Source organism: Lobosporangium transversale (genome assembly GCF_002105155.1).
Source record: "Lobosporangium transversale strain NRRL 3116 chromosome Unknown BCR41scaffold_5, whole genome shotgun sequence".
NCBI classification, from domain to species: Eukaryota; Fungi; Mortierellomycota; class Mortierellomycetes; order Mortierellales; family Mortierellaceae; genus Lobosporangium; species Lobosporangium transversale.
This window is the reverse complement of record NW_019028983.1, coordinates 262,045-289,235: the sequence shown is the minus strand read 5'-3', so window position 1 is coordinate 289,235 and position 27,191 is coordinate 262,045. Positions and strand designations below refer to the sequence as shown.

The 27,191-nt window shown below is 40.7% G+C and overlaps 8 protein-coding genes and 1 non-coding gene across 9 annotated transcripts; 5 read left to right on the top strand and 4 right to left on the bottom strand.

Moving 5' to 3' along the window:
- Positions 1-503: 503 nt before the first annotated feature.
- BCR41DRAFT_383991 (hypothetical protein) lies at positions 504-2,335 on the bottom strand (the record flags this gene model as incomplete). The annotated part of the gene is made up of 2 exons (XM_022027522.1): positions 2,039-2,335; positions 504-1,893 (listed from the first exon to the last, which is right to left on the bottom strand). Exons 1-2 carry the CDS (start codon positions 2,089-2,091, stop codon positions 504-506), a joined length of 1,443 nt encoding a protein of 480 aa, XP_021884683.1. The 5' UTR covers positions 2,092-2,335.
- A 652-nt stretch (positions 2,336-2,987) lies between these two features.
- Positions 2,988-4,073, top strand: BCR41DRAFT_347091 (thymocyte nuclear protein 1-like protein). Its single transcript, XM_022023028.1, has 4 exons — positions 2,988-3,067; positions 3,177-3,413; positions 3,519-3,615; positions 3,761-4,073. Exons 1-4 carry the CDS (start codon positions 2,999-3,001, stop codon positions 4,051-4,053), a joined length of 696 nt encoding a protein of 231 aa, XP_021884682.1. The 5' UTR covers positions 2,988-2,998; the 3' UTR covers positions 4,054-4,073.
- Positions 4,074-4,113: 40 nt separating this feature from the next.
- Positions 4,114-6,062, bottom strand: BCR41DRAFT_419367 (hypothetical protein). The gene is made up of 4 exons (XM_022029750.1): positions 5,982-6,062; positions 4,974-5,842; positions 4,646-4,835; positions 4,114-4,535 (listed from the first exon to the last, which is right to left on the bottom strand). Exons 2-4 carry the CDS (start codon positions 5,786-5,788, stop codon positions 4,188-4,190), a joined length of 1,353 nt encoding a protein of 450 aa, XP_021884681.1. The 5' UTR covers positions 5,789-5,842; positions 5,982-6,062; the 3' UTR covers positions 4,114-4,187.
- A 296-nt stretch (positions 6,063-6,358) lies between these two features.
- On the bottom strand, positions 6,359-6,430 carry BCR41DRAFT_t26. Its single transcript has one exon. It is a non-coding gene; the product is annotated as a tRNA-Glu (tRNA).
- A 7,893-nt stretch (positions 6,431-14,323) lies between these two features.
- BCR41DRAFT_347086 (hypothetical protein) lies at positions 14,324-15,263 on the top strand. The gene is made up of 2 exons (XM_022023027.1): positions 14,324-14,652; positions 14,679-15,263. Exons 1-2 carry the CDS (start codon positions 14,374-14,376, stop codon positions 14,955-14,957), a joined length of 558 nt encoding a protein of 185 aa, XP_021884680.1. The 5' UTR covers positions 14,324-14,373; the 3' UTR covers positions 14,958-15,263.
- Positions 15,264-15,376: 113 nt separating this feature from the next.
- On the top strand, positions 15,377-16,481 carry BCR41DRAFT_347082 (hypothetical protein). The gene is given in 7 exon segments (XM_022023026.1): positions 15,377-15,435; positions 15,452-15,617; positions 15,629-15,640; positions 15,896-16,193; positions 16,214-16,275; positions 16,306-16,391; positions 16,406-16,481. 4 exon segments carry the CDS (start codon positions 15,629-15,631, stop codon positions 16,312-16,314), a joined length of 381 nt encoding a protein of 126 aa, XP_021884679.1. The 5' UTR covers positions 15,377-15,435; positions 15,452-15,617; the 3' UTR covers positions 16,315-16,391; positions 16,406-16,481.
- A 4,262-nt stretch (positions 16,482-20,743) lies between these two features.
- Positions 20,744-22,142, top strand: BCR41DRAFT_347080 (acyl-CoA N-acyltransferase). The gene is made up of 4 exons (XM_022023025.1): positions 20,744-21,084; positions 21,250-21,609; positions 21,716-21,803; positions 21,903-22,142. Exons 1-4 carry the CDS (start codon positions 21,019-21,021, stop codon positions 22,004-22,006), a joined length of 618 nt encoding a protein of 205 aa, XP_021884678.1. The 5' UTR covers positions 20,744-21,018; the 3' UTR covers positions 22,007-22,142.
- Positions 22,143-22,851: 709 nt separating this feature from the next.
- Positions 22,852-24,484, top strand: BCR41DRAFT_347079 (putative phosphatase-domain-containing protein). Its single transcript, XM_022023024.1, has 5 exons — positions 22,852-23,066; positions 23,224-23,331; positions 23,457-23,535; positions 23,624-23,725; positions 23,819-24,484. The coding sequence occupies exons 1-5, from the start codon at positions 22,996-22,998 to the stop codon at positions 24,308-24,310; spliced, it is 852 nt and encodes a 283-aa protein (XP_021884677.1). The 5' UTR covers positions 22,852-22,995; the 3' UTR covers positions 24,311-24,484.
- Positions 24,485-24,575: 91 nt separating this feature from the next.
- Positions 24,576-27,034, bottom strand: BCR41DRAFT_347076 (WD40-repeat-containing domain protein). Its single transcript, XM_022023023.1, has 7 exons — positions 26,286-27,034; positions 25,845-26,008; positions 25,596-25,722; positions 25,388-25,490; positions 25,210-25,275; positions 24,861-25,114; positions 24,576-24,727 (listed from the first exon to the last, which is right to left on the bottom strand). The coding sequence occupies exons 1-7, from the start codon at positions 26,911-26,913 to the stop codon at positions 24,621-24,623; spliced, it is 1,449 nt and encodes a 482-aa protein (XP_021884676.1). The 5' UTR covers positions 26,914-27,034; the 3' UTR covers positions 24,576-24,620.
- Between the last annotated feature and the right edge of the window lie 157 nt (positions 27,035-27,191).

The window sequence follows — 27,191 nt, the reverse complement described above, 5'->3', positions numbered from 1 at the left end:
TATTCCCGCAACAGCTGATGATCCACCCACAGCATCATCATCTTCATCTTCATCTTCATCTTCATCTTTGAAGAATGAGTCCACTGGCATGAGTTTGGTGGGTTGGACAAAGGCACCATGTCGCCGTGTTTGGGAGTCTTCATACAAATATCAACTTTTATATACCCAATGGACGCCGGAGGAGGATGAAGATTTAAAGGAGGTAGTTAAGCGCATAGGAATGCGGGAATGGGTTGCCGCCTCTCGCTTTTTCCCAGGAAAAACTGCTTGGCAATGTCGTCTACGTTGGTGTCAGTTGACGGACCCTATCCAACCCATACAATCAAGTACTTCATCTAGTTAAATTGATCTGCCTTACAATACCACATTCTAAATCATCACATACACATTTGCACACGCGCACATAATTTCAGCATTTTTAAACTGAGAAATTAGAGAAAAAAAATAGTCCGTCGCTTATTAGTTGAGGACATCAAACTATAGTATTATACATCATTGAAAATTTAATAAGAGACAGCACGGATGAACTTGAAGTTTAGGGCCAGATGTGTGTAGAAGTTGAAAATAAGCAACAGAACTAACAAAAGCTCCAAGCCGACCATAGCACCATGTCGCCGGCATAGCATGCCCGATAAATGCTGATCTGCAAAATCCTGCTTCCAAAGCCTCTGTAATTGACGTTCACCCGCGGCAGTACATCCATAGGTCCAGATGTAGATATAGATTGTTATGCTCAAAATTTGGGCCCAGATTATAGAGGCAATGATCTCCGAGAAAATGACGAACAGTGGTTTTGAACTAGATGAATCCAATCCTTCAGGTGGACGTCTAGATTCCAAGAAAATGGTAAAGCATGAATAGGCGATCGTCATCAGGGACAAAATCACGGTGATAATTAAGGCAGTATTGTCATTTGAAAAATGTGTCTCTTGCTCGGGTGTTTTGACCAAAATAACGATCGCATCCAAAGCAATTGCGAAAAGAGAGACTGCAGCAATGATTGTCAAGGACTTCAGGATATTAGAGAACAAGGGTGAGTTCAGGAAAGCCTTCATGGCCTCAATATTGAAAGCTGTGTTCTTGGCGGCTGTGCTTAGCTCATGAGTAAGCGGTAACTCTGCTCCCTTTTCGTCCCAGCTTGTATGCTCAGGAGGCGTTGTTGATGTACATTGACCCGAAGGATAGCCACGCATATTTTCTCTACACTCCTTTTGTCGACGTTTTGATGTCCTTGCAGACAACATCCCGTCACTGTTTCCCGTGCGTCCGTGTTCTGGACAAGTACAAGTACAGATCCTATCTTCATTCCTATCCTCATCAATGGATGTACGCCCAGCCGGTTTAGAAAACTTGAAGAGCTCGTCGAGTTTGAGCGGAATGCTCCGTAAAGTGGGCATAGAGCCACTGTTAGGCTCTGTGGACTTTGAATCTTTAGCACCAGAGTTGATAGTGTTATTGGGACTAAGTGTTCCTTTATATTTGCTTGGGATGCTAGATATGGTAGATACATTGCTCATAGTTGCAAAGACTGACCAGTCCTGTTGTTGACTGGCTCTGATTGATGAAGTGGAATAAAGTGGTATAGTGGGCTTTGTAACGCGAGCTGACGATGAACCGGTATCGACACTACGATCGCCATTGTGAGCAGTTTTGGTAGTATTACCGCCGTCTTTATGGTTGTTGAGTGGTTGAGTACTTGAAATTGAATGTTCTCCTGAGGAAGCAGAAGTGGATGATGATGCCTTGGAGAAGGGTTGCAGAGGTGGTGTTGAAACATGATCTGGTGAGAGATCAACAGCAATTTGGTCATGTTCTTCTGGTAATTCTTCCAATCGTGAGGAAGAGGATTGTTGCTGTTGATGTTGCTGCGAGCCCCGTTCTACTTCGGCCCATCTGCATTATGCATTATGAACAAAAAAAAAGGAGACAACGGTTAGCATCATGGTGTTGGCTAAAGTCATAGAGAGCCAAGGGAACGGGTATAAAGAGCGTCTACTATTAGAGGAAAAAAAAAAAAAAAAAAAAAAAAAAAACATACAGAGGCAATGTGGAGACAGTAGCTTTTTTGAGAGTAGCTTGTTTAAAGTCCATGGAGGGTTAAGTTATGATGAGTGGAAGGGGAGAGGAAAGGAGGGGAGAGGAAGGAGATGAATCAATGAAACGATGAATAAACGTCAGTTGGAATGAACAATCGATTGAAGTAATGATAAAAATAACAGGGAGAAAGAGAAAGAGTGAAAAGGAAGGAGTTTTGCTCGAGATATTCATGAGGTAATGATGTGCGTTTAAAAGATTTTTTTTTCCATCTCTTTGGGATAATTGGGTTGAAACAAATAAGCAAATGGGCAGAAGGCGAAGGTTGTAATCTCTCTTTGTCCTTGCTCCGACTATTACTTTTTTTCTTTTTCTTTTTTCTTTCTCTTTTAAGGCTGTGTATACTCCTATCATTTTTTTATACCGAACCTCCATTAACAGACAGGAAGTATCGGGTACTGGATTGCCAGCTTGACACAAAGGATTGGTTGCTTCAGGATTCTCACTCTGTTGGCAACATTTATCACTTTTCAAACAAACTGCTTGGTCAAGAAATTGATTAGCAAAGCCATAGACATATAAAATACAGCTGCATAGATTTGCATACAATTGCATATATCTCATTTCTGAAAGAGGCGAGACAAATGGCAACATTGGCATGTGTCATTCTCTGTGTATAATCCACCATAACTGAAGACGAGTTTTTTTTTTTTCTTGTTTCGCGTTCCTTTTTCACACACAGACCACTTCTCCACACAGACACGAACTAACACACAAAAGGTGGATCATTTCACACCACTAAGAGCCTAAGGACGGAAAAATCATTCATTTTTGGTTAGATCCAGGTCTCCATAGATGAGCTTACTACAGCGCCACTAAATTCATATCTAGCCATCAGGTGATTGGTGATCGGGTAGTAATAAAAAAAAATACCATGCACAATCGCGAAACACTTTTTCTTCTCATGCAAACACGATCAAAGAAACGTGAGGATGCCTCGGAACAGACATCCACATCCTTAGAGGCTGCAAAAGTACTTTAATTTCCCCTTTTCTTACTTATTACACATGTTCTTAATTCGTTTATCTGCTCGCTGTATTAAGCCGAAACCATTCATGCCATCTACTGTTTGTAATATTCAGCCTGTAAAGAGAACAAAGCACACTAAATCAACAGCAGATAAAGATCTAGAGCCAGTCAAAGCATCCACAAAGCCTTCCAAAAAGAACTCCGCTGCAACTAAAGCTGTGAGTGATACTGCCTGTGTTAACGCAAATGGCACACGAACAAGTGTCTGGCTCATGAAATCTGAACCTGATACATTTAGTATTGACGACTTGATCAAATCAGAAAACTCTACATCACATTGGGATGGTGTCGTAAGTGAATATAGGCTATCGTTACATAAAACACTCCTCATACGCTACGTCTCGGACTACCTATTAGCCACTGAATGAGTGTATTTACTCGATTCAATCCAATAGAGAAATCATGAAGCCAAGAATCTAATGAAAAATAGTATGAAGGTTGGAGACAGGGTATTGTTTTACCATTCAAATACTAAAGAGCCAGGCATTGTTGGTAAGATGGGGATAGCACTCTCTTTCCTCTTTTCTCTTTTTTCTCTCTTCGTACAACCCCTCTTTTCCATTGTTCAACCTTCTTCATCTTTTTTTTATTTTATTATTACTATTATTATTATTATTTCTTATTAAAAAAAAAATAGCTTTAGCCAGGATTGCTCAAGAAGCTTATCCAGATCATACGGCTCTAGACCCCAAGCACGAGTATTATGACGAGAAATCCTCTAAGGATGATCCTCGGTGGTTCATGGTTGATGTCAAGTTTGAACGCAAGCTTAAGAGGATACTAACGTTAAAAGAGCTCCAGCAGTACAAGGACAAGGAACTTTGCAACATGAAACTGCTCAACAGAGGGCGATTGTCCGTGCAGCCAGTGTCTGATGATGAGATGGAGTTTATCTTGAGATTAGAGCAGAAGGAGATGATAGAGGAATAGGCTTTAATTTACCCTCGAACTTAATATAGTATATATATGTAGTGATATGTAATCCTACACCTTTTTTATTTTTTTTATTTTTTTTTATTTTTTCAACTTGAAGAGAGATGCATCCATGTAACTTTTTTGCATATCTAGGATGTCAAAAGTGATCCTGGCCGAACTTGTGCATGGTAATCATATGGCTTCGATAGAGCAGGGCCTGTTCCTGTCTCAATTGCATGATGACATTCAGGTCCGCAAGTATTCTTCCATTTTGCGCGACAATTTGGGCACTGAATAAACAAAAGGTGGCAACGAATATTGGCGCAGTTCGTGATGTCATCATGGGGTGTATGGCATTGATGGCAAGTACTGATCACATCTTCGGTGATACGTTCGCCTCGTCTGCCATCAAATGTAAAGTTTTTGCCTAGAAAATGGGACTTTAAATGTGGGTTTGATTTGATATAGTGCCCGTAGCTGGTGATGCCCCCTTTAAGCTACGCATAAAAATGAAAGAAAAAGTAAATAAAAAAATAGTATGAAGGAAATATCATTTGATGAATAATTTCAAGTCTTAAGTAAATGGAGCGGATTTAAATATACTTGCCATTTTGACATCAGTGAATCCTTTCTGCCTAAGGTATCGTCCCGAAATGCTACAACGGATGCCGCCAGTACAGACCATCAAGACCTCTTTATTCTTGTCCCTTCCTTCCAGAAGTTCATCTAACAGATCCATGTTTTGCTTGAATGTATTGCAATCCATTTTGACTGCACCTTTAAATGTCCCTACCTCACTGCAACAAGTTCAACATACACAAAAAAAAAGTGAGAAAACTGTAAGGTTTTTTTTTTTTTTTTTTTTTTTTTTTTTTTTTTGAAACGACTATTCATGGATTACACCGATGTGAGAGTTAATTGAGTGAATCACTTACTTTTCGAAATGATTTCGCATATCGACCAGCAGTGCATTGCCTCCAACTTTATCCAAATGTGCATGAAACTTCTCGGGCTCCAGGTACTGTGGAGGTGTTGAATCCTGAACATCCCAAGTACCTAATCGACCATCTGCGACTAGCTGCTTTTTAACTGCTACCTTGAGCTTCCTAAACACTCGGTCCCCCGACTCTTCACATGAAAAATTCCAGATAGCTCCATCAGGGCCTTTACCGAATCGATCCAAAACGAGATCTTTCAATGATGATTGAAGATCCTTGACATGCTCTACCGGACAGCACAAATGAAGATTGATTCCATCCTTTGCCAGATATATACGCCCAGTAATATCGAATTTGACCAACTGAAGGAAGATCTCTTCCCGAAGATCTTCTAATCTAGATGTTGGTATGGGTGTGATGGTATAGAGAGTCAAAGTCTGGTGCTTCCGACCTGGTGGTGAAGGCCCTGGAGGAATGTATAAGATCGGCTTTCGCTTCGGAATAGGAAAAGGTGGGGGTGATGGATCTTGATCCGCTTCTACGGGAGCGGCTGTTGCTTGTGTGTGGTTCTTACGATATAATTGGTAGCCTACAAGGCGAGGGATAGCTACTGAAGTGCGGTGTTGCTGACAAAAGTTGGACCATGTGTTGACTGTATTCTTTGTTCCTGGAGGGGACCATCGTAGCTGAGAAGAAGACGCTGTAGTGTTTTTGAAATGTAAGTTTTGGCACCCATGTTTACCGGCGAGGCCTGAGAGTTCGTATAATGATGATTTGAGATTCAGTCGGTACAGTTGTCTGCATGATGCCATGGTGAATGTCGGTTCTCAATTGATTTCGAAAGTAACTGATCTAATAATCGGATTCTAAAAAAAAGAAAAAATAAAAAATAAAATCTGATCCTTAATACTTTAACCTGCTCCTAATGGATTGTCAGTGCTCTTCTCAGATTACAGAGCCACTGTTTGACCTTCCCAACAGCGACCAAGGTTCTTCCTCTCTTACCTACATGGATGCAAACATTTCATTTAAAAAAAAGCTAATAGAAAGCGGTGGTTGGGAAGGCGGCAGAAGGCTCAAAGATTGTGAACTCGAGCAAATTGATATGCGAATTTCGTAGGACAAAACCGTTAATTAGGAAGCTAATTTCTCAGGAGCATTTTTGCGCATTGACACCTTTGAGTTCTGCCTCCAGAGATCCGTTCTTCTACGAGTAAGTTATTCATGTTAGCTTTGATTTCAACAAAAATGATAGTCTTTTGTCACATCCCTCCTTGTCACTCTCACCTTTCCCATCCTCCCCATCTCTCTATGATAAGCTTTGTACGTACGAGTTAAATCAAACAGTGCATTCTACGCAAAAAAAGCCAGAGCAAAAGGTATTCCCAGTCCGGGGATCGAACCCGGGCCTTGTCGGTGAGAGCGACAAATCCTGACCACTGGACCAACTAGGAATTAGATATTCGTTTGTCGTAGAGCATCTACTAGTGATCTCTGGAAACTAGTAGGTAATGATGAAAAATGAAGAATTGGGCAAGAGCCTCGTGGTTTTGGGATATGATAGTGATCCTAAGTAATGCTTTGAATGATTTTGAGGATGCTGCAAAAGGGCATCGATAATAAGAAGAGAGATCTTTAATAACTGCTAATTTTCTGAGAATTCATAATGAGAATAATGAAGATAAACTCACCTGCAAAAGGGCATCGATAATAAGAAGAGAGATGCCGTTTTTGCAGTGAAGGAAAAAGCTACTTAAATACTATTTAAAAATGGTAGAAAATAGGATGATAGGAAATAAATAAATTGAAAGGAAATACATATTTAGGTAAATGAATAGGCGTCATTTACGACACCCCTCCATTCGGATTGGCACTACTCCTGGAGTGCCTGGATAAACGCCGTAGCTCTCTCTGATAAATCTCAGCAGCATTTGCTGGAGGAATGATAGGAGAAGGAGGAGCTACAGCATCACGATCAGCGATGAACTGCTCTTGAGCTACACGTTGTCGTGCAGCATCTTGAATTTGTGCCGTTACTGGATCAAGTTCAATGGGTGATCCGTCCATGGAATTATCCATAGAAAATTCATCAGAAGCGCTTTTTGGTTTATACCAAGGCGTCTTAGGCATCTCGTTATCGACTAGAACAGCCTTCTTCAATCTATCTTGATGGACTAAGTCAGCTTTTATCGTACCGTCAGGCCATGCAAGCTGAAAGGTATGTAGAGGCGTTGCTCGAACAATACGTAAGGGACCATAAAAACTTTGATCAAATTTCTTCTTAGCGAAGTGCTTCACAAGGACAGCATCACCTGGAAGAAATTTATTTTCGTCGATTTCATTCTGCTTGTCATAGGTAGAAGCCATAAGATCTGCTGCTTTCTGTTGTAGACCATGTGCCTTGCGACGTATTTCATCAATCTGATCAAACTGTTGTTGTCTGTAAGCTGAGTAATCATCTTCCGTTATGAAGTCGAATAAATGAGGGTGAGAAGTATCTCCAGGGATAACTGGATCTAGACCATAAACCAGTTTAAAAGGTGACACTTTAGTGATAGAGTGTATACGAACTCGACATGCGAATAAGGCTTGTAAAATGTATCTGTCCCAAGCTGTACGATGATTTCCGACAAACTTGTTAATCATTGTGCCTAATAAGCCGTTAAATCGTTCGCACTTTCCGTTGGCTCGGGGATGGTATGCAGATGTTAGTTGATGGTTCGTACCCATCCGATTCATATATCGCTGTAAGGTCGCTGCCGTGAAATTTGATCCACGGTCTGTGACAATTTCAGATGGACATCCAAACTGCATAAAAATTTCCTCATAAATAAAGTTAGCAACTGCCGATGCAGTCGCTTCATGCACAGCACGGGCTAAGGGCCAGTTGGTAGCATAATCAATTGCGGTGATAATCCAACGATTGCCATTCTTGGTTTTCGGTAGGGCTCCTATGAAGTCCATTCCCCAGCGCTGAAAGGGCAAGGTAGGCTCTAGAGGATGTAGAGGTGCAACAGTGGCATCTTGACGGGCTAACAGCTGACATTCAGGACAAGCTGAGACCATTGTTATAATATCAGCACGAAGGGTTGGCCACCATACACGAGTTGAAACCAGATCGAATAAGCCGTTTCGGCCAAGATGACTGAAATATGCCAGGATCATAATAAGTAACGAGAACGAAAGAAAGATGTGTTTATTATGATCCAGGGATCTTCGTTAAATAAAAAGGGTAAAAATCTTAGCTATAGTAAAAACCCATGTAAATGACTGCTAATCGCAACATAACTCCCCCTCCAGACGAGCGTCCAGGTAAGAGCGAGTGCTTATAAAGCTTGGAAGGAAAATTTATAAAACCTTCCTATTAGGATAATTAGTGTCGAAGGAAAAGTCTAAAAACCTTCTTGTTTGATTAAATAAATAAATAAATTCTTTGAAGGAAAATAAATAAAACCTTCAGCGTCTGCATTTCTTTTTAGATGCGACCATAAAAAAAGGGTAAAATAATAAACCTTAAATTTGATTTGATAGTGAGGAAAACGTTCATGCTGTTAACGCATGCGTACAAAAACCTTAGTGAAGCAACATTCGTTTTTTTGCTTCTACCTTCTGTTCTTATGTCTTTTCTGAGCCCTTGACCCTACAACTGTTGCAGGTTGCTTCCTCTTAGCCATTTTGGCAATCATATGAGGGTTCTGCTGATTAAGCTTTTTATAGTACTTATTGATCATTGCTTTGGAGTCAAAATCTTTGTACCAAAGTTGCGAGTTGTGCTCATCGTCATATCCTTTCCATTTAACTGTGTACAGTGTCTCTCCCCCCTCAGAAGTTTCATGACTCAAGATAGCTTCGACTTCATAATGATCATCGGCGTCATCCGAAGCATCAAGTGGTCGATCCACTAGCTTAAGCTGTTCAGGAGCAAAATTACGAGGTAGTAGTTGTCTCATCGCGTCACGGAGAACATATGTACCACGAACAGTGCGGCGAACTACTTGAAACGGCCCAATGTACTTATTATCAAATGTACTATTAGCCAAGGGGTCCTTGATCATCACATAGGCGGCAATAGGGAAGTCAGTTATAAAATGATTTGAGTTGAATTTATCCACCATCTTCTGCTGCGAGGCTGTACTCTTATCTGCAATAGCAGGGAATACAAGGTCAGTAAGATACCTTAAGCGCTCATTCAATTCTGATTCAGATAGCAATCGTGATCCCGATGCTGAGAAGTCAGATATTCCAGCGAAAGATCGACCATAAAACAGCGAAAAAGGCGCCGAGCCATGAAGGCTAACAATTCTAGTATTCATTTGTAACTGGACCATAGGAAGTTGGTCATCCCATTTAGTGATTTCGCCTTGAATAGATTTCTGCAAGAGATCTTTAAGGGTACGGACATTACGTTCTGCTAAGCCATTGGCCCGAGGATGATAAGGCGTAGTAAGCCTATGATCAATCTCAAGCTTGGTAGTTAACGATCTGACAACTAAGTTGACAAATTCAGTCCCATTATCACTCTGGATAATTTTAGGGAACCCAATGGAGCAGAATAATTTGAAAAGTCGAGCGGCGACAGTGACCGCATTACGATTAGGTATTGGTTCGATAAAAACAAACCTCGTGCATACATCTACGGCGAGAAGAGCGTATTCGTTGCCTGCGTCGCTGACAGGAAATTGGGCTAGATCAAAGGCTATGTGCTCGCCTGGTAGAGTAGCATGTATTGCTTTGAGTGGATGGTAGCCTTTACGCACGATATTATAGTGCTGGCAAGCAGAGCATTGTCTTATCCACTGATTGCAGGTTTCACGCATTTTGGGCCAGTTATACCCTTGCTGCTGCAATGATAAAACCATGGCATTAATACCAAGGTGTCCAAAGCTGTGTGTATCTTTCAAAAGTTGCTTTTGCTGATCATCAGTAGGCGTCACTCGTGGCACTTCTTGATCTTGAATCTGGTGCACATAAGGTAAAGAAGCATCAAGACTTTCAATCCTTGGAATAAGATCTGCTGATTGCGTAACTATTGGAGCAGATTCGTCAGTGGAGCGTAAGCTGCGTCTAGTAGATACTGCAGATACTCTTGTAGACTCTGAATGAGAAGACTCTGAACGGGTCGGACTATTTTCTCGGGCCCATAATTCGTCAGGAAAAGCTCTCGATAGCGCATCAGGAATAATGTTCAGCAATCCAGGTCTGTAGATGCATTGGAAATCATAGCTGAGAAGGGTTTCTCTCCAGTCCGCTAGGATCTGAGAAAGTTCCTTTTGTTCATGAATATAAGTGAGTGGTTTGTGATCAGTGTATAGGGTGAATTTACGACCCCATAAATAATAGTGAAATTTTTTGCAAGCATAAATGATGCCTAAAAGTTCTTTCTTATATGCTGGGTAGTTGCGTTCGTGGTTCTTTAAAGCTCTAGCCATAAAAGAAATGTAATTGACTTTGGTTTCATCTTCAGGACCATTTGGTAATTGGTAAAGCACTGCGCCAATACCTAGATTGGATGCGTCAGTGGCCACATAAAAGGGCTGAGAGAAGTCAGGGAATGACAATACAGGTGCTGATATGATGAGCTGTTTCAACTGATTAAAACAACGCATTTCTAAATCACCAAGTGCAAAATGTCCTTTGACGTTTCTCAATTTATCCAAAGGTGCTGCCAAAGTACTAAAGAGGGGTATATATTCTCTGAAATAGTTAAACATCCCAAGATACCTTTGTACCATTTTGCCATCGGTGGGAGGAGTCCATGATTGAACGTTAGCAACTTTTTCTGGATTAATCCTTCTACCATTTGCATCGATGACGAACCCTAGCAACAAAACTTCCATGCGGAGGAAATTGCTTTTTTCCTTATTGATAATTAGATTGGCACCAGTCAAGAGTGTAATCACCAATTTGACATGTTCAGTGTGCTCTTCAATGCTGTCGGAGAAAATGACAATGTCATCAACATAAACGCTAACGAAGTGAAGATCTCCAAGCAATTGAGACATTCCTCTTTGGAATATACTGGTCATAGGCTTCAACCCAAAAGGAGCACGAGCAAACATATATTGTTTGTTCATATGCTTAAATGCCGTGTAGGGTTGGCTTTTCTCATCCAGAGGTAATCTATGATATGCTTGTGACAAGTCAATTGTAGTAAAATACTTATGACCTGCAGCTCGTTCCAATATTTCGGAAATGATAGGGATAGGAAAGTTATCAATATCCACGAGCTGCTTATTCAGCGTTCTTGGGTCAAGACAGACTCTGTATTTAATAATTTCGCCTTCTAGGTTCTTCCTTGCTGCAAGTGTGAGAGAGTTGTTGTAGGGGTTACCTTTAGGCGCCTCAACTATAACTCCATTGTCTAGCCATTTCTGTACGGTGGTATTGACTTCATCCATTTCTACTTGCGCGTAGAACCTACGAGAGCGTTCTTGAATCACGCAGTCATCTCTGACTTTTAGATGGACTCTCATAACGTCTAGTGGACAGTGACTCTTGGGGTCTATCTGGCTATTAGAGCAAAGGAAGGGCTCAATGGCTAATAAGAACTGTTTCTTCTGTTCGATGAACTCAGTTTCTAACTCTTGGTCTTTCATAATGGAGGGTACAAGTGGCGGTTTACTTTCATCATCTAAGAAATCATCTGTCTTTTCAGCAACAGCTGTAGCTATGCCATGGATTCCAAAGCCGAAGCGGTAAAATAGATCCATTCCGATAAGGAAGTCGTAATAGCCCATAGGCATCACACTGACTCTGCATTCTACTGTTCGGTGATTACAAGAGAGAATAATAGCATCTACTGTGCCGACATTTTGAAAACCAGTAGTGTCATCTGCAAATCTAATTACAGTGTTTTTCGAGGTTGTAGTCCTTATTTTGAGGTCTTTGGCTACTTCTCGATTGATAAAGGATACATTGGAACCAGGATCAAGTAAAGCCGTGTATAAGAGGCCATTTATAGTAATGGGAACAGATATTCTGTTGTCTTCCGGTTCAGGTCCTCTATAACCAATATTTCTACTCGGTTTGGGATCCGCATAATTGTCATACGGATGTGGTGCTTTTGATTGTGGTTGTTTAACATTTAATACAGCACTTGTCGCTGCTATTTTTAAGGAATGGTTTATAGACACGGTTTTGTGAATCAAAGATGAATACTTAGGTGTATCTGATGAAGGGCCGGTAGGGCTGTCAACATAAGGGCAAATATCCATTCGGTTTATTGCGAGTTCAAGATCATTTCCTAGAACGTCATCAAAGCTATCTTCTTTCATTTGACGCAGGGAGGCTACCTTCTTATATTGAATAGGCCCCTTCTTGTCTCTTCCGTGAGCTTGCTTGTTAAGCTCGGCAAACTTGTTTGGATTTGTATGCCGAAAGCAGTCTGCATCTGAATGTTTTCTGTTCAGGGAGACGCAAGTAGGGTCCTTACAAGGATTGGAATTGCCGGCCCTTTGGGCTCTTTTCCCTGTGTTATAGGGATGGCGACTTTCTACCCTTTTGGAATGGGTTCTTGATTGTCGACGATGCTGCTGAACCTCCTTAGGTTGGTTGTCCTCTGCATTCTTGGTGGGAGACAGCTCGTTCCCAAATTTGTTTATAAACCACGCACATGGATTTCTTCTTTCACCAGAAAGGACACTAGGGTTCATTCTGATAAACTCAAGAAGCTGGTTTACGTCCGTAATGGTATCCAGCGAATGAAACTCAGATAGGACTTTCTCTCTGCCTGCGTCTGACAGCGTCGAGGTGATTTTCCCATATAAAAGAACACCCATTAGCTGCAGACCTCCGGCTTCAATGAGCAGCTCTATCCGGTCCACATAGGAATTAGCGTCTTCACCAGACATAGGAGCGAGGTCACCAATTTGACTTATGATCAGGGAACGAATGAGATCGAACTTCAAGATCTTTTGGATGCATCTTTTAACTTGATGCCAAGATCGGTTTTGATACACAGGGGTCTTGATAAGTCGGTCGTACTCTTCATGAAGGCCTGTAGGGACTAGCGCTAGGTTCATATACCTCCACGCCATGTCGTCAAACAGATCATCAGTCAGATAATTGGTATAGTGGGTCTTGAAGGACTTCTGAAAGTCCACGACAGTCTTGATAACTTTGAATGGGACATCCTTCAGGGGAATTCCTTTAAGCTGGAATCGAAGCGAAGGGGCTCCTGATTTCTCTTGGATTTGCACCCTGGAATAATCGATTTCCATGGATGCTTTGTCGATAATGGGGATCCTCTTATAATTGAAGACTCTCGCCAATGCGACATGTTTCTTGATCCCAATGACAGGAAATACATCGAGACCGTTAGAGTCTTGCGTTTCAGTTTCTGGAAGCGACTGATCCTCATGAAGGGTAGCAGCAGGTTGCCTAGATTTGTTCATGGCTTCCTGAGTGTTGATCAGGCCTTTAATCATTTGATAATGGGCCTCTGCTGTTTCTAGCTTGTCAGTGAAATTTTTATTCATCTGCTCAAACTCCAGCTTAGCTGCTTCAGCTTCATCGGGAGGAAAGGCTGGGTTGATAATTGTCGTGTTGTACTTAACGGCCAATTTCATCTTCTCATTCAAACACTGCTGGCGGTTGGCATCAGCTTGTATAAGTGATTCTTTCAGCTGGCTCAACAACGCTTGGGACGGGGCTTCCGCTTCCGCAAGCGTGGGAGGATGCCCTACTGGGGTTGTTCCGGGCAAGGGCATCATTGTCTCTTCCGGTAGGGTAGAAACAAAGGTCCTAGGTGGGGTTTGCTCGTCGAAGACGGGAGAAGATGGTGTGGAGTTGGTTGAGTTAGAGGCCATTGTGGTAAAATGATGGTTGGTATGAGGGTGTAGGAGATATTGTTTCTTGATGTAAATTGTGTGTCTTCGAAAAAGGTTCTGATTTTTTTTTTTTTTATACATATATATACGAGTGCCATCATCTCTATCCATGTTAAGACACAACGCGCCAGGATGGCATGGTTTGTATACCACGTTCCAAATTTGGAGGCAAATTAACAATAGATCGCTCTGATCTGCAGGAATTCATAATTACCCCACATTGCTCTGTCTCCTGGTCCAAAATAAACATTTTGAATTGGTTTGTGAGGGTGTGACGCTTAGTAACATGGGCAAAATCAAGATCAGTGATTGGTTGATGGTCATGCCATGCATGGTGAATGCGGATTGGATGAGGATGTCAATGGGAATGTAATGGTTGAAATTCAATTTTTTAAGCAATTCTCGCTCCTTCATTCCTCATTCCTAAACCACAGCCATTTTCAAACTTTGCTCAAACACTTCAGACTACACCAGTTTCCCTTTTTTTTTTTTTTTTTTTTTTAAAAAAAATAATAATGTCTTCAAACACCAGGAACAATACTTCTACATGTTCACGCACCACCAGGCTAATGACACGTCAACAGGCTGAGTCAGAGGCCCAAGAGGCAAGGCTTAGTCGAAGCCAAAATCGTCTTCCTCTAGCGTCACTGTCTCTCAATATTAGAGCTCGATTTGCTGGACCCAACCACCAGGAGAACGTGTCAAGAATTAGAATAAGAGTGCCCGATTCCTTATCTCCAGAACCGGAGCCCCATACCCATGCCTCTAATACTTCAAGTGGAGAATCAGTGAGGCGAGGATCTGCTAGAGAGTCTCATCAGACTAATGCAGCAGGCTCTTCACGAGGGGTATATAAGGGAAAGCGTTTAGAGAGGATTATTCAGGATCTGTTGAGAGTTCTTCATCTTCACCGTTTAACAAGAAGAGTAGATTGTTGAAAGGACAAGATTGTAAATGTGCGAATGAATTTAAGCTAGTTTTGCATTATCTCCGAGGTGCATATAGCAGGATTGATAGTCTAGACGAGGTCATTTTCGAGCAAGGAAAGACTATAAATGTTCTTTCAATGAGGTTACAAGAATTAGAAGCTAAGCATGCCTCTGGGTCAAGTCCTTTGACTAAGAATAAGGGGAAGGCAAAAAGCCGAGAATAGCAGAATGGTTTTTTAACCAAAACTTTGATTGTATGATTCGAATAAAGTAAAAAAATAAGTGTAGGCTTCAGCTTATTTGTGAATGGACTTAGGATTGATGGTCTAGACAAGACCATTCACGAGCAGAAAAATATTATCAATGCTCTTTTAGAGAGGATACAATGTTTAGAAGCTCATCACACCTTGGGGTCAAGCTCTTCGACTCATCATAATTTTTGATTTAAAATAAATATTTCAATAATAATAATGCAACTGTGGGGAAGTGAGTTGTTCCTGAATTGATAGTGCAGAAATATATTAAGAGTATCTCTGAGAGCAAATAAGCTTTGTTTTGTGTTTGGAGTGTTTGAATGGAGCTAGCACAGGCAAAATATTTGTAAAGCTCTCTCTCTTTTTTTTTTTTTTTTTTTTTTACGCATGTCAAAATCTCAATAATTCATTGGTCCATTAGAGCTGAGGATCACGCCATCGTCTTTTCATGGAGAAAAATCTCAATGGCGAATGAGAATGAAGCATGGATGGTGAGGGATGGATGATTGTGATTATAAATTGATTGTCATTTTTCATTCCTCCATTCCTCATTTCACTCTTAAACTTTTTAACCTTAACACTCTAACACTTCCAACACTTCACATACACTTTTTACAAGTTCTTAACACTAAATTTTCACCATGTCTTCCAACGTTGTTTCCCCTAAAACCCTTATCACCTCTTCCGCTGCTCAGGATAAGGGCAGAAGTCAATCTGTTCAGGAGAAGGGTGAAAACCATATCACCCTCGACTATTCGCTAACCAGCATTGGGGAAAGTAGTGGAAGTGAGGAGGAACGTGGACGTAAGAGGATTCTCAAGCTCAGGAAGGATCCCATACTCAGTTTGGATCCCTATGCTGATCCTGCCTTAGAGCAGTACAATCGGCATCAGCGTATGCTAAAGAAGGGGTTGAGGGATCTTTCTCGATCCCCTTCTTTGGAGATCGGTTCCTCCACTCATACCGTTTCCTCTAGTGCCACTGAGACTGTGCTCGGCCGAAGGAGCCGCAGCGAGACCGATGACGAAGAGGCTGAACCTTCGAGGCGTCGTCAGCGTATTAGCAAGACGACGCAGGAACGCCTTGAGGACACTGTCAGGGCCCTCTGCAAGCGGGTTAAAGAGCAGGATGAGAGGATACTGAGTTTGGAAGTTGATATAGAACTTTTGAAGAAATCCATTCCTTCTCCTACTGTTCGTCGTAGTGGTAGAAATCGCAAAGGAAAGAAATAAATCTTGCGATTGTTGAAATGAATATACTTATCTTATGCGGGATGTATGATAAATATGTAAATATGATGAGGAAAATGATAGTTGAGATGATATGAATAGTATGAATAGGTCCTCATCCCCGCTTAATAAGGGGTTTGTCTTTCTACGTTAAAAAAAGTGAAATATGCCAGGATCATAATAAGTAACGAGAACGAAAGAAAGATGTGTTTATTATGATCCAGGGATCTTCGTTAAATAAAAAGGGTAAAAATCTTAGCTATAGTAAAAACCCATGTAAATGACTGCTAATCGCAACAATGACCAAAGCCAGCATGATACATATATAGAGTATCAGCTCGATTGACGAAAGGAACAAATGGGACTGGGCCGTGTTCTGTTATACGACACAAAGTATCGTGATCGACTTGGAAATGAATTGCTTCATCTCTTACTAGTTTAGCAGATTCATCATCTTCAGGTAAGGATCCATCCTTGAAATAGGCATAGATGTATAAAGGCCAGTCAACATTATCAGCGGCAAAGTCTTTTATAGATGAAGTAGTTGCAAGAGAGGCAACTGTTGGTGTAGATAAACGAGACAAAGCATCTGCGGCTGAGTTATCGACACCTCGACGATATTGAATATCAAGATTGTAGGGCGCCAAAAATTCAATCCATCTGGCCATACGACCGCTCAGATGAGGTTGATTAAATAAAAAGCGTAGGCTAGCGTGATCAGTGAAGACGGTTACTACTGATCCTAAGAGGTAAGAGCGCCATGCTCCACATGCTCGGACTATGGCCAATAGTTCCTTTTCATGGACTGGAAAATTTTTCTCAGAATTAGAGAGCTTGTGTGACACAAAGGCAACCGGGTGAAGACGGTTATCGATCATTTGTGAAAGAACTGCTCCTGTAGCAATGTCAGAGGCATCAGTTTCCACAAAAAATGGCTTAGAAAAGTCTCCGGGGTAAAGAACTGGTGTTGAGGTAAGCAATTGAATCAACTTGTCCATGGCTGCTTGATGGCTAGGAGTCCATTGTGGTAAAGGTCTCTTTTTGGCATTGTTTTGTCCTTCTTGCTTTAATAAATCAGTCAAGGGGCTTGCAATCTTGGCGAAGTTGCGTATAAATCGCCTGTAGTAATTTGTGAAGCCTAAGAATGAGCGTAATTCTTGAACATTGGATGGAGTGGGCCAATCTTTAAGGACTGCAACCTTGTCTGGATCGACTTCAATACCTCGAGAGGATATGACATGACCCAAGAATTTGACTTCAGATACACCAAAGGTACACTTGCTGGGCTTTGCGTGAAGGGAAGCCGATTTCAAAGCTTCTAGAACCAGCATGAGATGTTGAACATGCTCTTTCATAGAAGAAGAGAAAATAAGGATGTCGTCTAAAAAGACAACAACGAACTTGTCCAAGAATTCCTTTAAGACATCATTGGTTAAAGTCTGGCATGTAGCAGGTCCTCCTGTGAGACCAAAAGGCATGACTACGTATTCGAAATGGCCATATCTTGTATTGAAAGCAGTTTTTGGAATGTCTGCAGGGTGAATACGCACTTGATTAAAAGCACTTTCTAAGTCTAGCTTGGAGAAAACAGTAGCACCAGTAAATCGATCGAAAAATTCTTCGATCAAGGGAAGTGGGTACCTATTCTTGATTGTGATTGAGTTCAAAGCTCTATAATCAATACACAGCCGGAGGGAACCATCGCTCTTGGTCACGAATAGAACAGGGGATGCCCACGGGGAAATGGAAGGTCTGATAAAGCCTTTCTTAAGTAAATCATCAAGTTGTTGCTTTAAAACTAACAACTCTTTTGGGGACATCTTGTAGGCTCGCTTATAGATCGGGCGTGCGTCTACTGTATCAATGTGATGATCTTGAGGTCTCTGTGGTGGTAGAGTCGACAATGGAGTGAAGACAGAATTTTCATATTCGTATAAAAGCTTCTGTAGTGTAGGATCAATATTGTTGTCTTTAATAACTTCCGCTAACGAAAGAGCAGAAATTTTCGGAGTCGATTGTTCATCTTGAAGAAAAACCAAACCCAGGTCTTGTTGATTTGACACAGCACGCTGGATGGTTCGATGAGTACACAACGAATCCATTTGAGGTTCCGAAGAAAGAACCTTTGGGGATGAGTCTTTGGAAGAAGCCTTGTATGATGCTCCATTCACAGTCCAAGTCAAAGTTCCTTGAACATAATCAGTATTTGGATTATACTTCTTTAACCAAACCAGGCCAAGGTAAATGTCTTGACTTAGGATATCAGCCACGCAAAATTCCTCGTCATGAGTAAAGTTGCCGATAGTAAATACGAGAGTGACTAAGCTTGTCAACTTTACGTTACTAAGATTGGCTGTAGTGGCGATTGTTGGCCGATTGAGTTTTGTTTCTTTTTTTATGAGCGAAGGATCATATGCGCGGATCCTGTTAAGCGCTGTTGTAGAGATCGCGTTGCAATTGCATCCGCCGTCGATAAGGGCAATCAGCTCAGTTGAGCCGACGTTCGTTTTGATGAAGATCTGTTCAGGCAACATTTTGATGTGATCTTCTAGTGGTGCTGATTTATCTGTCATTGTAATAGGCTCAACGGTATGAGCTTGTAATTGATTAACATGGGCAGATTTGTCAGGCTTATTATCAGGCTTTGTAGGGCAAGCGTACCCTTTGTGATCTGTCTTGCCACAGATATAGCATGACCGGGGACCATTGCCACCGTTTTTGTAGCATTGTACCTCAGAATGGCCGTGCCTGCCACAAGTAGGACAAGGTGGACGTCTTGTTCTGAGGGAATCTATGTCCATAGTAGATTCCGCAACATGGTCATGGTCTTGATGACGGTCTTGATGACGGTCTTGGTGTTGTTGTGAATTATTTTGATGAGAATTGTTTTGATGAGAGTTATTTCGATGATAAGTGGTATGTGAGGTTGAATGTCTGACAAAGTCATTATTTTTGTAAGATGCTTGATGTGGAGGAGGAGTATGAGGTTTGTCATTGGATCTTGATGCCTTGTCTAAGAGTCTCTTTGCGTGCCAGTTATGAGATTCTGTGCGACAAACATCTAGGACTTCATTCCAGGTCGTGGCGTTCTCTTTCTGAAGCTTGCGCTGGAGCCATAAATCTGCGACTCGACGGAAGTTCCATACTTTTTCTCCTTCGGGAATTTTATCACGAAGTGGATAGTATGCTGCCTCGAACTCACGGACGAATTCCATAACATCTGAGTTCGGTTTCATGGATAAATTGTCGTACTTGTAACGTAGCTCGAACTCATCATCCGCCTTGGCAAATTGTTCCTTAAAATCATGAGCGAATTTTTTCCAAGTGAGGATATTCTTAGTCTCAAGATCGTCAATGTGTCTAAGACTCCAATCACGTGCGATCTTTTCCATATGTAGAGCAACACGAACTGTAAAGAAGTTATCATTGACGTTGGAAATTTTGTACAAAGCGTCCATAGCGCGTAACCAGGATGAAACATCCGTCTTGCTATCGAATCGTTCAATTCCTGCAAGATTAAAATGCTGATTGGTTGTAGTTTCCATATTTACATCACCATCGGTGTCAAGAAAGGAATTGGAGGATGTGGTCGTGGTAGAGGAGCTTGCGGTGCTTTGAACGTTGATATTGGATGGGGGTTTCATTGTTGATAAATAAAAGGTCTTTGTTTGAAAAAAAGGGCAAATAAGGGGATGAATAAATAAAAATGTGTGTAAACAAGTAAAAAGGTAACAAATAAGGAAAGAGATAAATGAAACGGAAAAAGAAAGCTAATTTTTTTTTTTTTTTTTTTTTTTTAAAAATATGCGCGAAAAATAAAAGTGTGTGGTGAAGGTAAAGAATTTGGTTGAGGAAAAGCAAAAAGTTTGTAATATGATCACAACAAAAGGATGAATATGTACAATCAAAAAGTGTCAAGAAGAATAATAATGGAGTAGTAACTAGGTCGCGTTAGAGGTTAAAAGAACCTTTGCTACCATTTGTCGTAGAGCATCTACTAGTGATCTCTGGAAACTAGTAGGTAATGATGAAAAATGAAGAATTGGGCAAGAGCCTCGTGGTTTTGGGATATGATAGTGATCCTAAGTAATGCTTTGAATGATTTTGAGGATGCTGCAAAAGGGCATCGATAATAAGAAGAGAGATCTTTAATAACTGCTAATTTTCTGAGAATTCATAATGAGAATAATGAAGATAAACTCACCTGCAAAAGGGCATCGATAATAAGAAGAGAGATGCCGTTTTTGCAGTGAAGGAAAAAGCTACTTAAATACTATTTAAAAATGGTAGAAAATAGGATGATAGGAAATAAATAAATTAAAAGGAAATACATATTTAGGTAAATGAATAGGCGTCATTTACGACATCGTATCCTTGAGAATATACTATTTATTCGCTATACGGCAACCTTACGGTGCCTAAACCAATTTCCATTTTTGTAAAATTATAAATATCACGTGGTAACCACTAGCACGTGAATATCCTGCTACATAAAGTTGTCGTCTTTTTTTTCTTTCCTTCACTCATCATTCATCTTTTCGATCGAAATCTTTCACAAACTACACCAAAAAAGCTTATCAAATTCATATTTGTTCTTTATTCTTTAAGTGAACAATTATTTTTATACTTCTTACACCAATCAAAATCTTCTCTTCCTAGTTCCCACTTTTTCCACACCGCTCAGCGAAGACAGCAAACCAACATGGAGGGCCTCAAACAGTTTAATAGTAATAATAATAATTCGATATTTAACTATCCATTGGACAACTATACGAACTCCATTCGTCCAGTGCAGAAGTCCAATGTCTTGGCTGTTTGCCTTGTTAATGAGGCCAGCAAGGGATCTGAATGCTATGTTTATTCAACTTGTAAGTACCTTTTTTTTTTAATTTTTTTTTTGTTTCTTCCTTTTATTTTTTTTTTTTTCCTTTTTTTTATTTTTTTTTATTTTTTTTATTTTTTTTTTTGTGCCACATTTTCGAATTCCAAAGCTGACTTTTATTTTGTGTTTGTTTTGTTTTTTCGAATAACAGTGGAAGGCAGAGGCCAGTGGCGGCCCTGACATCCCTATTAATGATTGCGCGACAAAGCTCACAGGCCTGAGTGGCAGAAGGGCCTGTGAGCCAAGTCGCCGGGCCGGTGTCTCGGAGGAGCAGATTGCTAAATTTGTAAGAGAGATGAAGCAATACCGCTCCTCGACCAACGATGGTGCCGTCCACCCCCCACTTGTATGTCTAGAAAAGGAAGAGGAAGAGCAACTGAAGGATGTGAATATTGAGGCAACATTGACGATTACATCGAATGATTCTAAAGAAAATACTTGGCTTGGATTTGTGTCCGAGGGTTCTTTGTTCTTGAAGGGTGATGGATGGGATGATATGGATATTCGAGAGGTAAGAGCCTGATCTTGATTTCTGATAATGAACCCTGATAGACAAGATACTGCTTTAAAGAACGAATACTAATATGTTTATTCTATTTCCGCTTTCTCTTTTGTAGAGTGTCGTGGCCGCGCTTGACCTTGCGGAAGAGCAGCTCGGTTGTCGATCGGTCCATCTCTGTCTAGAAAAGAACAACCCCAATCTTGGTATGTCTAGGTGACACTTGTATTTTGTCATACTTTGTATATTAAGACACGTACATAAACACAGGCTGACTAATATTCTTCATATCTTTTTGTTAACAGCCAAACTCGTGCGCACCTTAATGTACGCTGGGTTCGAGATGGTGCATCCATCCATTTTGGCAAATGCGGATCCCAAGTTTCTAGTCCTTGGTATGGATTTGTAAACCAAGAAAAGAAAGCAGTTTCTAGAAGATTTTCCGTAAATTCTTTATTCCTATTCTATTTCTGTCTGCCTATTTGCGGTGTTTCATTGGAACCCTCATTATGTTGCATGTAAAATTTTGCATGTATTTTTTTTTTCTTTTGTGCCTTTCTTTCCCTTCAATCTCTTCCTCATCTAGACGTCAATTTAAATAAAAAATAAAAAATAAAAAAAAATAGTCCACTGGCATGTTTGTTTTCTTGTTTTAATTTTGGTGATGGTTCTCCGTGATGTGCTTCGCCCTAATGCATTATTTTATAAACGAGACTAAAACTACTGTCATCCAACGTTTCTATCCTTGGTCCCTCCTCCTCCACGTGTGTTGGGGACAAGCTTCAGGAGGTGGGAAAAAATGGCAAATGCTATTGGTCTGATTTTTTTGGTGACCAATAGTAAAAGTGCCCAGGACATCATGTTTGGCACTCAGAGAAACAGACATGAAAATCAAAGGGATCGGCTGAAGCATGTATCCCCTGTCCATACGCTTAATGTCCATGTACATGAACGTTCTGACGCAAATCGAATAGACTGCTTGTTTCCATGCACACTGTCGTCTCTCTTGCTGTTGTTGGCCCATTATGTGTCATTATAATAATTGAATTATATCTGAACCACCTTCATACACATGCTCCTTTTTCCTTTCGGCAGAATTGTTGATAAAGTCGCCTTTTTTTATGTCTGTGTGCGTGTGTATGCGTTGAACATATTAGCACATTCTGTAGCGATGAACTATCAGATACAAAAAACGCATTGGGTTGGGGTTCATTTTCATAAAGGGGATGCCTCAAGGGAGTTAACATTCTTCCCTTCTCATTGTTCTTCTCTCCTTCTCTCACTTTGCTCTTCACACTACTTCTCTTCTCTTTACTTCTATCCCTTCTTTCGTAATATCACCTTTTATTCATTCTTCGTTGTATATTTTATTTTGTTCAATTGATTCAACATCCTAGCATGCCTTCTACAACAGCTACCACTGTGCCTGAAGCGCCCGCAAAGCGTCTCTTTGTTTTTGACTTTGACTGGTAAGCTTGAGGAAAAAGCTAAAAAGGAAAAGGGAGATATCTGGTATAGCAAGTCCCTGATACCGGGACCATCATGGCAGTATACCGCAAAGTTTTTGAACAACACTTTGGCGTTGATGCTTACCTATCTTTTATTTTATTTTTTTCCTGTGATTAGGACTCTTATCGACGCTGACTCTGATGAATTTGTTTTCAAGCACCTCAACACTGAACTCCATCAAGAACAATTGGCTTCTGCTGGAAAGGTTCAGTGGACTGACCTCCAGTATGGCAAAGCTTCATTTTGCTTTGCTTTGCTTTTTCCTTTTTCCTTTTCTTTCTTTTCTTTTCTTTTCTTAAACATCCGTTTTTTTTTTTTTTTTTTTTTTTTTAATCTTTTATCCAATATAGGCAGCGTCTTTTGGGTGAATTGTTTAAATGTGGTGTTACTAAAGAAGATATTGAACGAACTCTGAGCCAGGTCCCGTTCGTACGTGAAAGAGTTGTTTGAATATTTAATAAGAAGTGCTTTTATTGTACAGGTTCCTGAATTCTTTTTATTTTATTTTTTTCTATAGGCACCAGAAATGATTGAGGCCTTGAAGTTAATGAAATCTCAGGGATCAGAACTGTATATTCTCTCAGATGCCAACACGGTCTACATTGATACTATCCTCAAGGTATACTGCGCAATGGATTTTTTTTTTTTCTCTTTTAAATCCGATAGGGGGAATACTCAATTATATACACGTCTTTTTTTTTTTTTTTTTAAGGCTCATAGCATTGATAATCTGTTCACAAAAGTCATAACTAATCCTGCAGCTTTTGACGAACAAGGTCGATTGAACGTAGTTCGATTCCATGGCCTGGACAAAAAACCTCATAACTGTCCTTTGCCTTGTCAACCAAATCTTTGTAAAGGCCGTGAGATTCAGAAATTGATCGATTCGCAAACTTGGGACCAAGTGATCTATATGGGTGATGCGACCAATGACTTTTGTCCTTCAACGCGTCTTCAAAACACGGATATCGTCTTGGCCCGTAGAGGTTTGTTGTTGGAGCAAGAAATCAGAAAACGTCCATATCTAGTCAAGGCCAATGTCCTTTATTGGGATAACGCACAGGATGTCTTGAGTGCAACGCATGCAATCTTTGAACCTTGCTCTCCAGCATTGCAGGCGCCTTCTATCAAGCTCTCCGACGAAATGCTCCCTAAAGTTGTATCCACTACTCCTAATGTCCAAGTACAGGCTGTGAAGGCATAAAGTCTGCTACATTAGACATACAGATTTTGCGACACCTTTTTTTAAGCCTTTTTTATTCACTCTGCAGTTTATTTATTTTTGAATTTCATCTATATCAGTCTCTACCCATCATTGAGGATGAGCCTCTTTTCTATTCTTTTTTTTTTAGTTTTTGCCCTGATAAAGACATGAAGGGATTCTATTATAACATATCTTAAACGATCAGGCGTCTCGGATGTGGATGATTTTATTGTAGCTTTTTTTTTTTTTTTTTTTTTTTTTTTTTGGGAATACTTTACCAGAATGCTGGCGAGAGGAGATCTGTGATAGATCATGGATTCGAAAGATCTACCCATATTTTTATCGTCATGTCATTGTCAATAGCGCCTGAAGCGATAATATTCTGCTCTGGATGGCATGCCACGCATAGTACAACGTCTGAATGTACACAATTATAGTCAAAGGTTGTTAGTTTGTGTTAATAAGGCTTTGCCACGATATTCATTTTGACTCAGCACCCATGATCATTCATATAAAGTAATAGCGACCAAATCCACACGTCTCCACTTACCAGAGTGCCCTTCCAATTTCTGCACAATCTCTCGAGTTTGCAGATTCCAGATATAAATGCAATGGTCTTCGCTGCCGCTGACAATCCATTTTCCTCCTGTCACCGAGAAACTTCCAAAAATGCAGTAGGAGTCATTCTTATGTCCAGTATATGTCTTCAGGCACTTTCCAGTGTTATAGTTCCAGAGACGTATTGTGTCATCTAGGGTTGATGTCATGATAAACTTGCCATTTGGTGAAAATTTAGCGAAGGAGCTGGGATTAATTATAGACATAAAAAGAAGATGGTCAGAATTAGAATTCGTCTGTTATAACTTTTCTTTATGCTGATGTCCGATACTGAGGCTTACATTGGAGGGCTAGCTTCGTCGATAAGTGTTTTGAGGCACTGTCCTGTTACTGTATCCCAAATTCGGCTACAAAGATAATAGACCATGGACGAGAGGAGACTTATGAGCAAGTCATTTTAAGCATCAAACATTGTCCCATTGTCCCATTGTCCCAAATCCTTGGTTTCCGTGTTCTTACACAACGCCATCATGGCTACATGAGACAATCATCGTTCCATCCCTGTTGAATTGTACTGCATTAACAGGGTCGGAGTGTGCTTGAAGCACCATTATACATTTTCCTATACAATTCAAGGGAAATGATGGTTGAGATTCAGATAATCAGTATGATATAGAGACTACATGATATACTCTATATCATCTCTGGGACAAGTCCGACAAATTACCTTTTTTGACATCCCAGATTCTAACAGATTCATCAAATGAGCCTGATACAATCAAGCTTGATTGGGGATTATAATTGACACAAAACACATAATTTGTATGTCCGCGTAGAACCTTGATGGTCTGGGCCTGTATCAACACGAGATGGTAAGAAAAAATAATTGAAGTCTCAGTGATTTTGCACATTCAGCGCAAACTAAACAAACTATACTCTTGTTTAGTCCCAAAAACCATCGTTTGATTCCTCGTACCGTCTCTAAACTCCAAATACGAATAGTTTTATCATCGGAAGCAGAGCACAATGAGAGTGAGTCCGATGCCCAAGCGATATCTGAAATTCCTTGTAGATGTCCCTCCATCGTGCATTGATGCCGTCCGTCATAGGCATTCCAAATCCTGATTGTCTTGTCTGAAGCTAAGTATCAGATGAATATAACCGCCAAAAAAAAAAAAAAAAAAAAAAAAAAAATTGAGAAGGAGAGAAAATAACATTTTCTTCAATCAGGCTCGAGACATGATAGGATAATTGAAGTATGATGGGCTCTTTGGAAGTGTAGGTGGTGAAGGTGACGCAGGATCGGTTCAATATTTACGACCATTGATAACATTGCTCAAACGTTTAAATGAAGCAAACACAAAGCACAGAGCGCAGAGCATGGAAATGACATATATTTTTGATGTATACAACTTACACGAGCTTGCGAGCCATCGACCATCTGGGGAAAACTTGACACTCGATACAGCCTTTCGATGGCCTACTAGTGAAAACTTGAGCTGATAATTGGGTTTATGAGTCCATGCAGCTGCTGTTGCAGCAGCATGTGATTGATGTTGGAACTGGTGCTGATTCTGCTGCTGGAACTGAAGCTCAGACGATTGCAATTGATGAAACTGCGCCTGTTGTTGCTGTTGATGATGATGATGATGATGATGATGATGATGATGATGATAGTGAAGCTGCTGCTGGTGCAACAAAGGCTGCTGCTGCTGTTGATACTGAAATTGTTGCTGTTGTAGTTGTTGTTGTTGTAAAAGCAGTTGCTGCTGCTGCTGTTGTTGTTGTAGTAACTGAAGTTGTGACGATGATGAAAAGGAAGCATGCTGAGTCAAAGAGGAGGAAGTCATAGAGGGAGCATTGATGCCCAGAACTAAAGCATTAGCCTGTGCTCTGGCTTGGTCAATGCTGTGTGCACCTTGTTGTTCGTCAATATCGGGGCTGTCCTTACGAGCCTTCTTGGAGGGAACATCATATTCGCCATGATGGTCATGCGGACCTTCACCGTGGTCCTCATGCATGTACTCTCGCTTCAAGTCTGCCATGGAGTAGCTGTAATGTAATACTAGAAGTAAACAGATTAGATGGAGGACAGGGATGAGGAGGAAGAAGGATGTTTTGAGTTCCAACAACCCTCGTAGGGAATAGTCAAAGTCAGGAAAGACAAAAAACTGGCAGTGCATAAAAAAAGTAGGTTCTGAGTTTAATCGAATCGAATCGAGTTGTTGGAGTCAAAAAAAAGCCACTTGTTGCACGTGCTCAGAAGCAGGCTTCCTTCTGCTTCGCCTTGGTGATCGTCAAAAAACATGGTACCCTAGTCTCC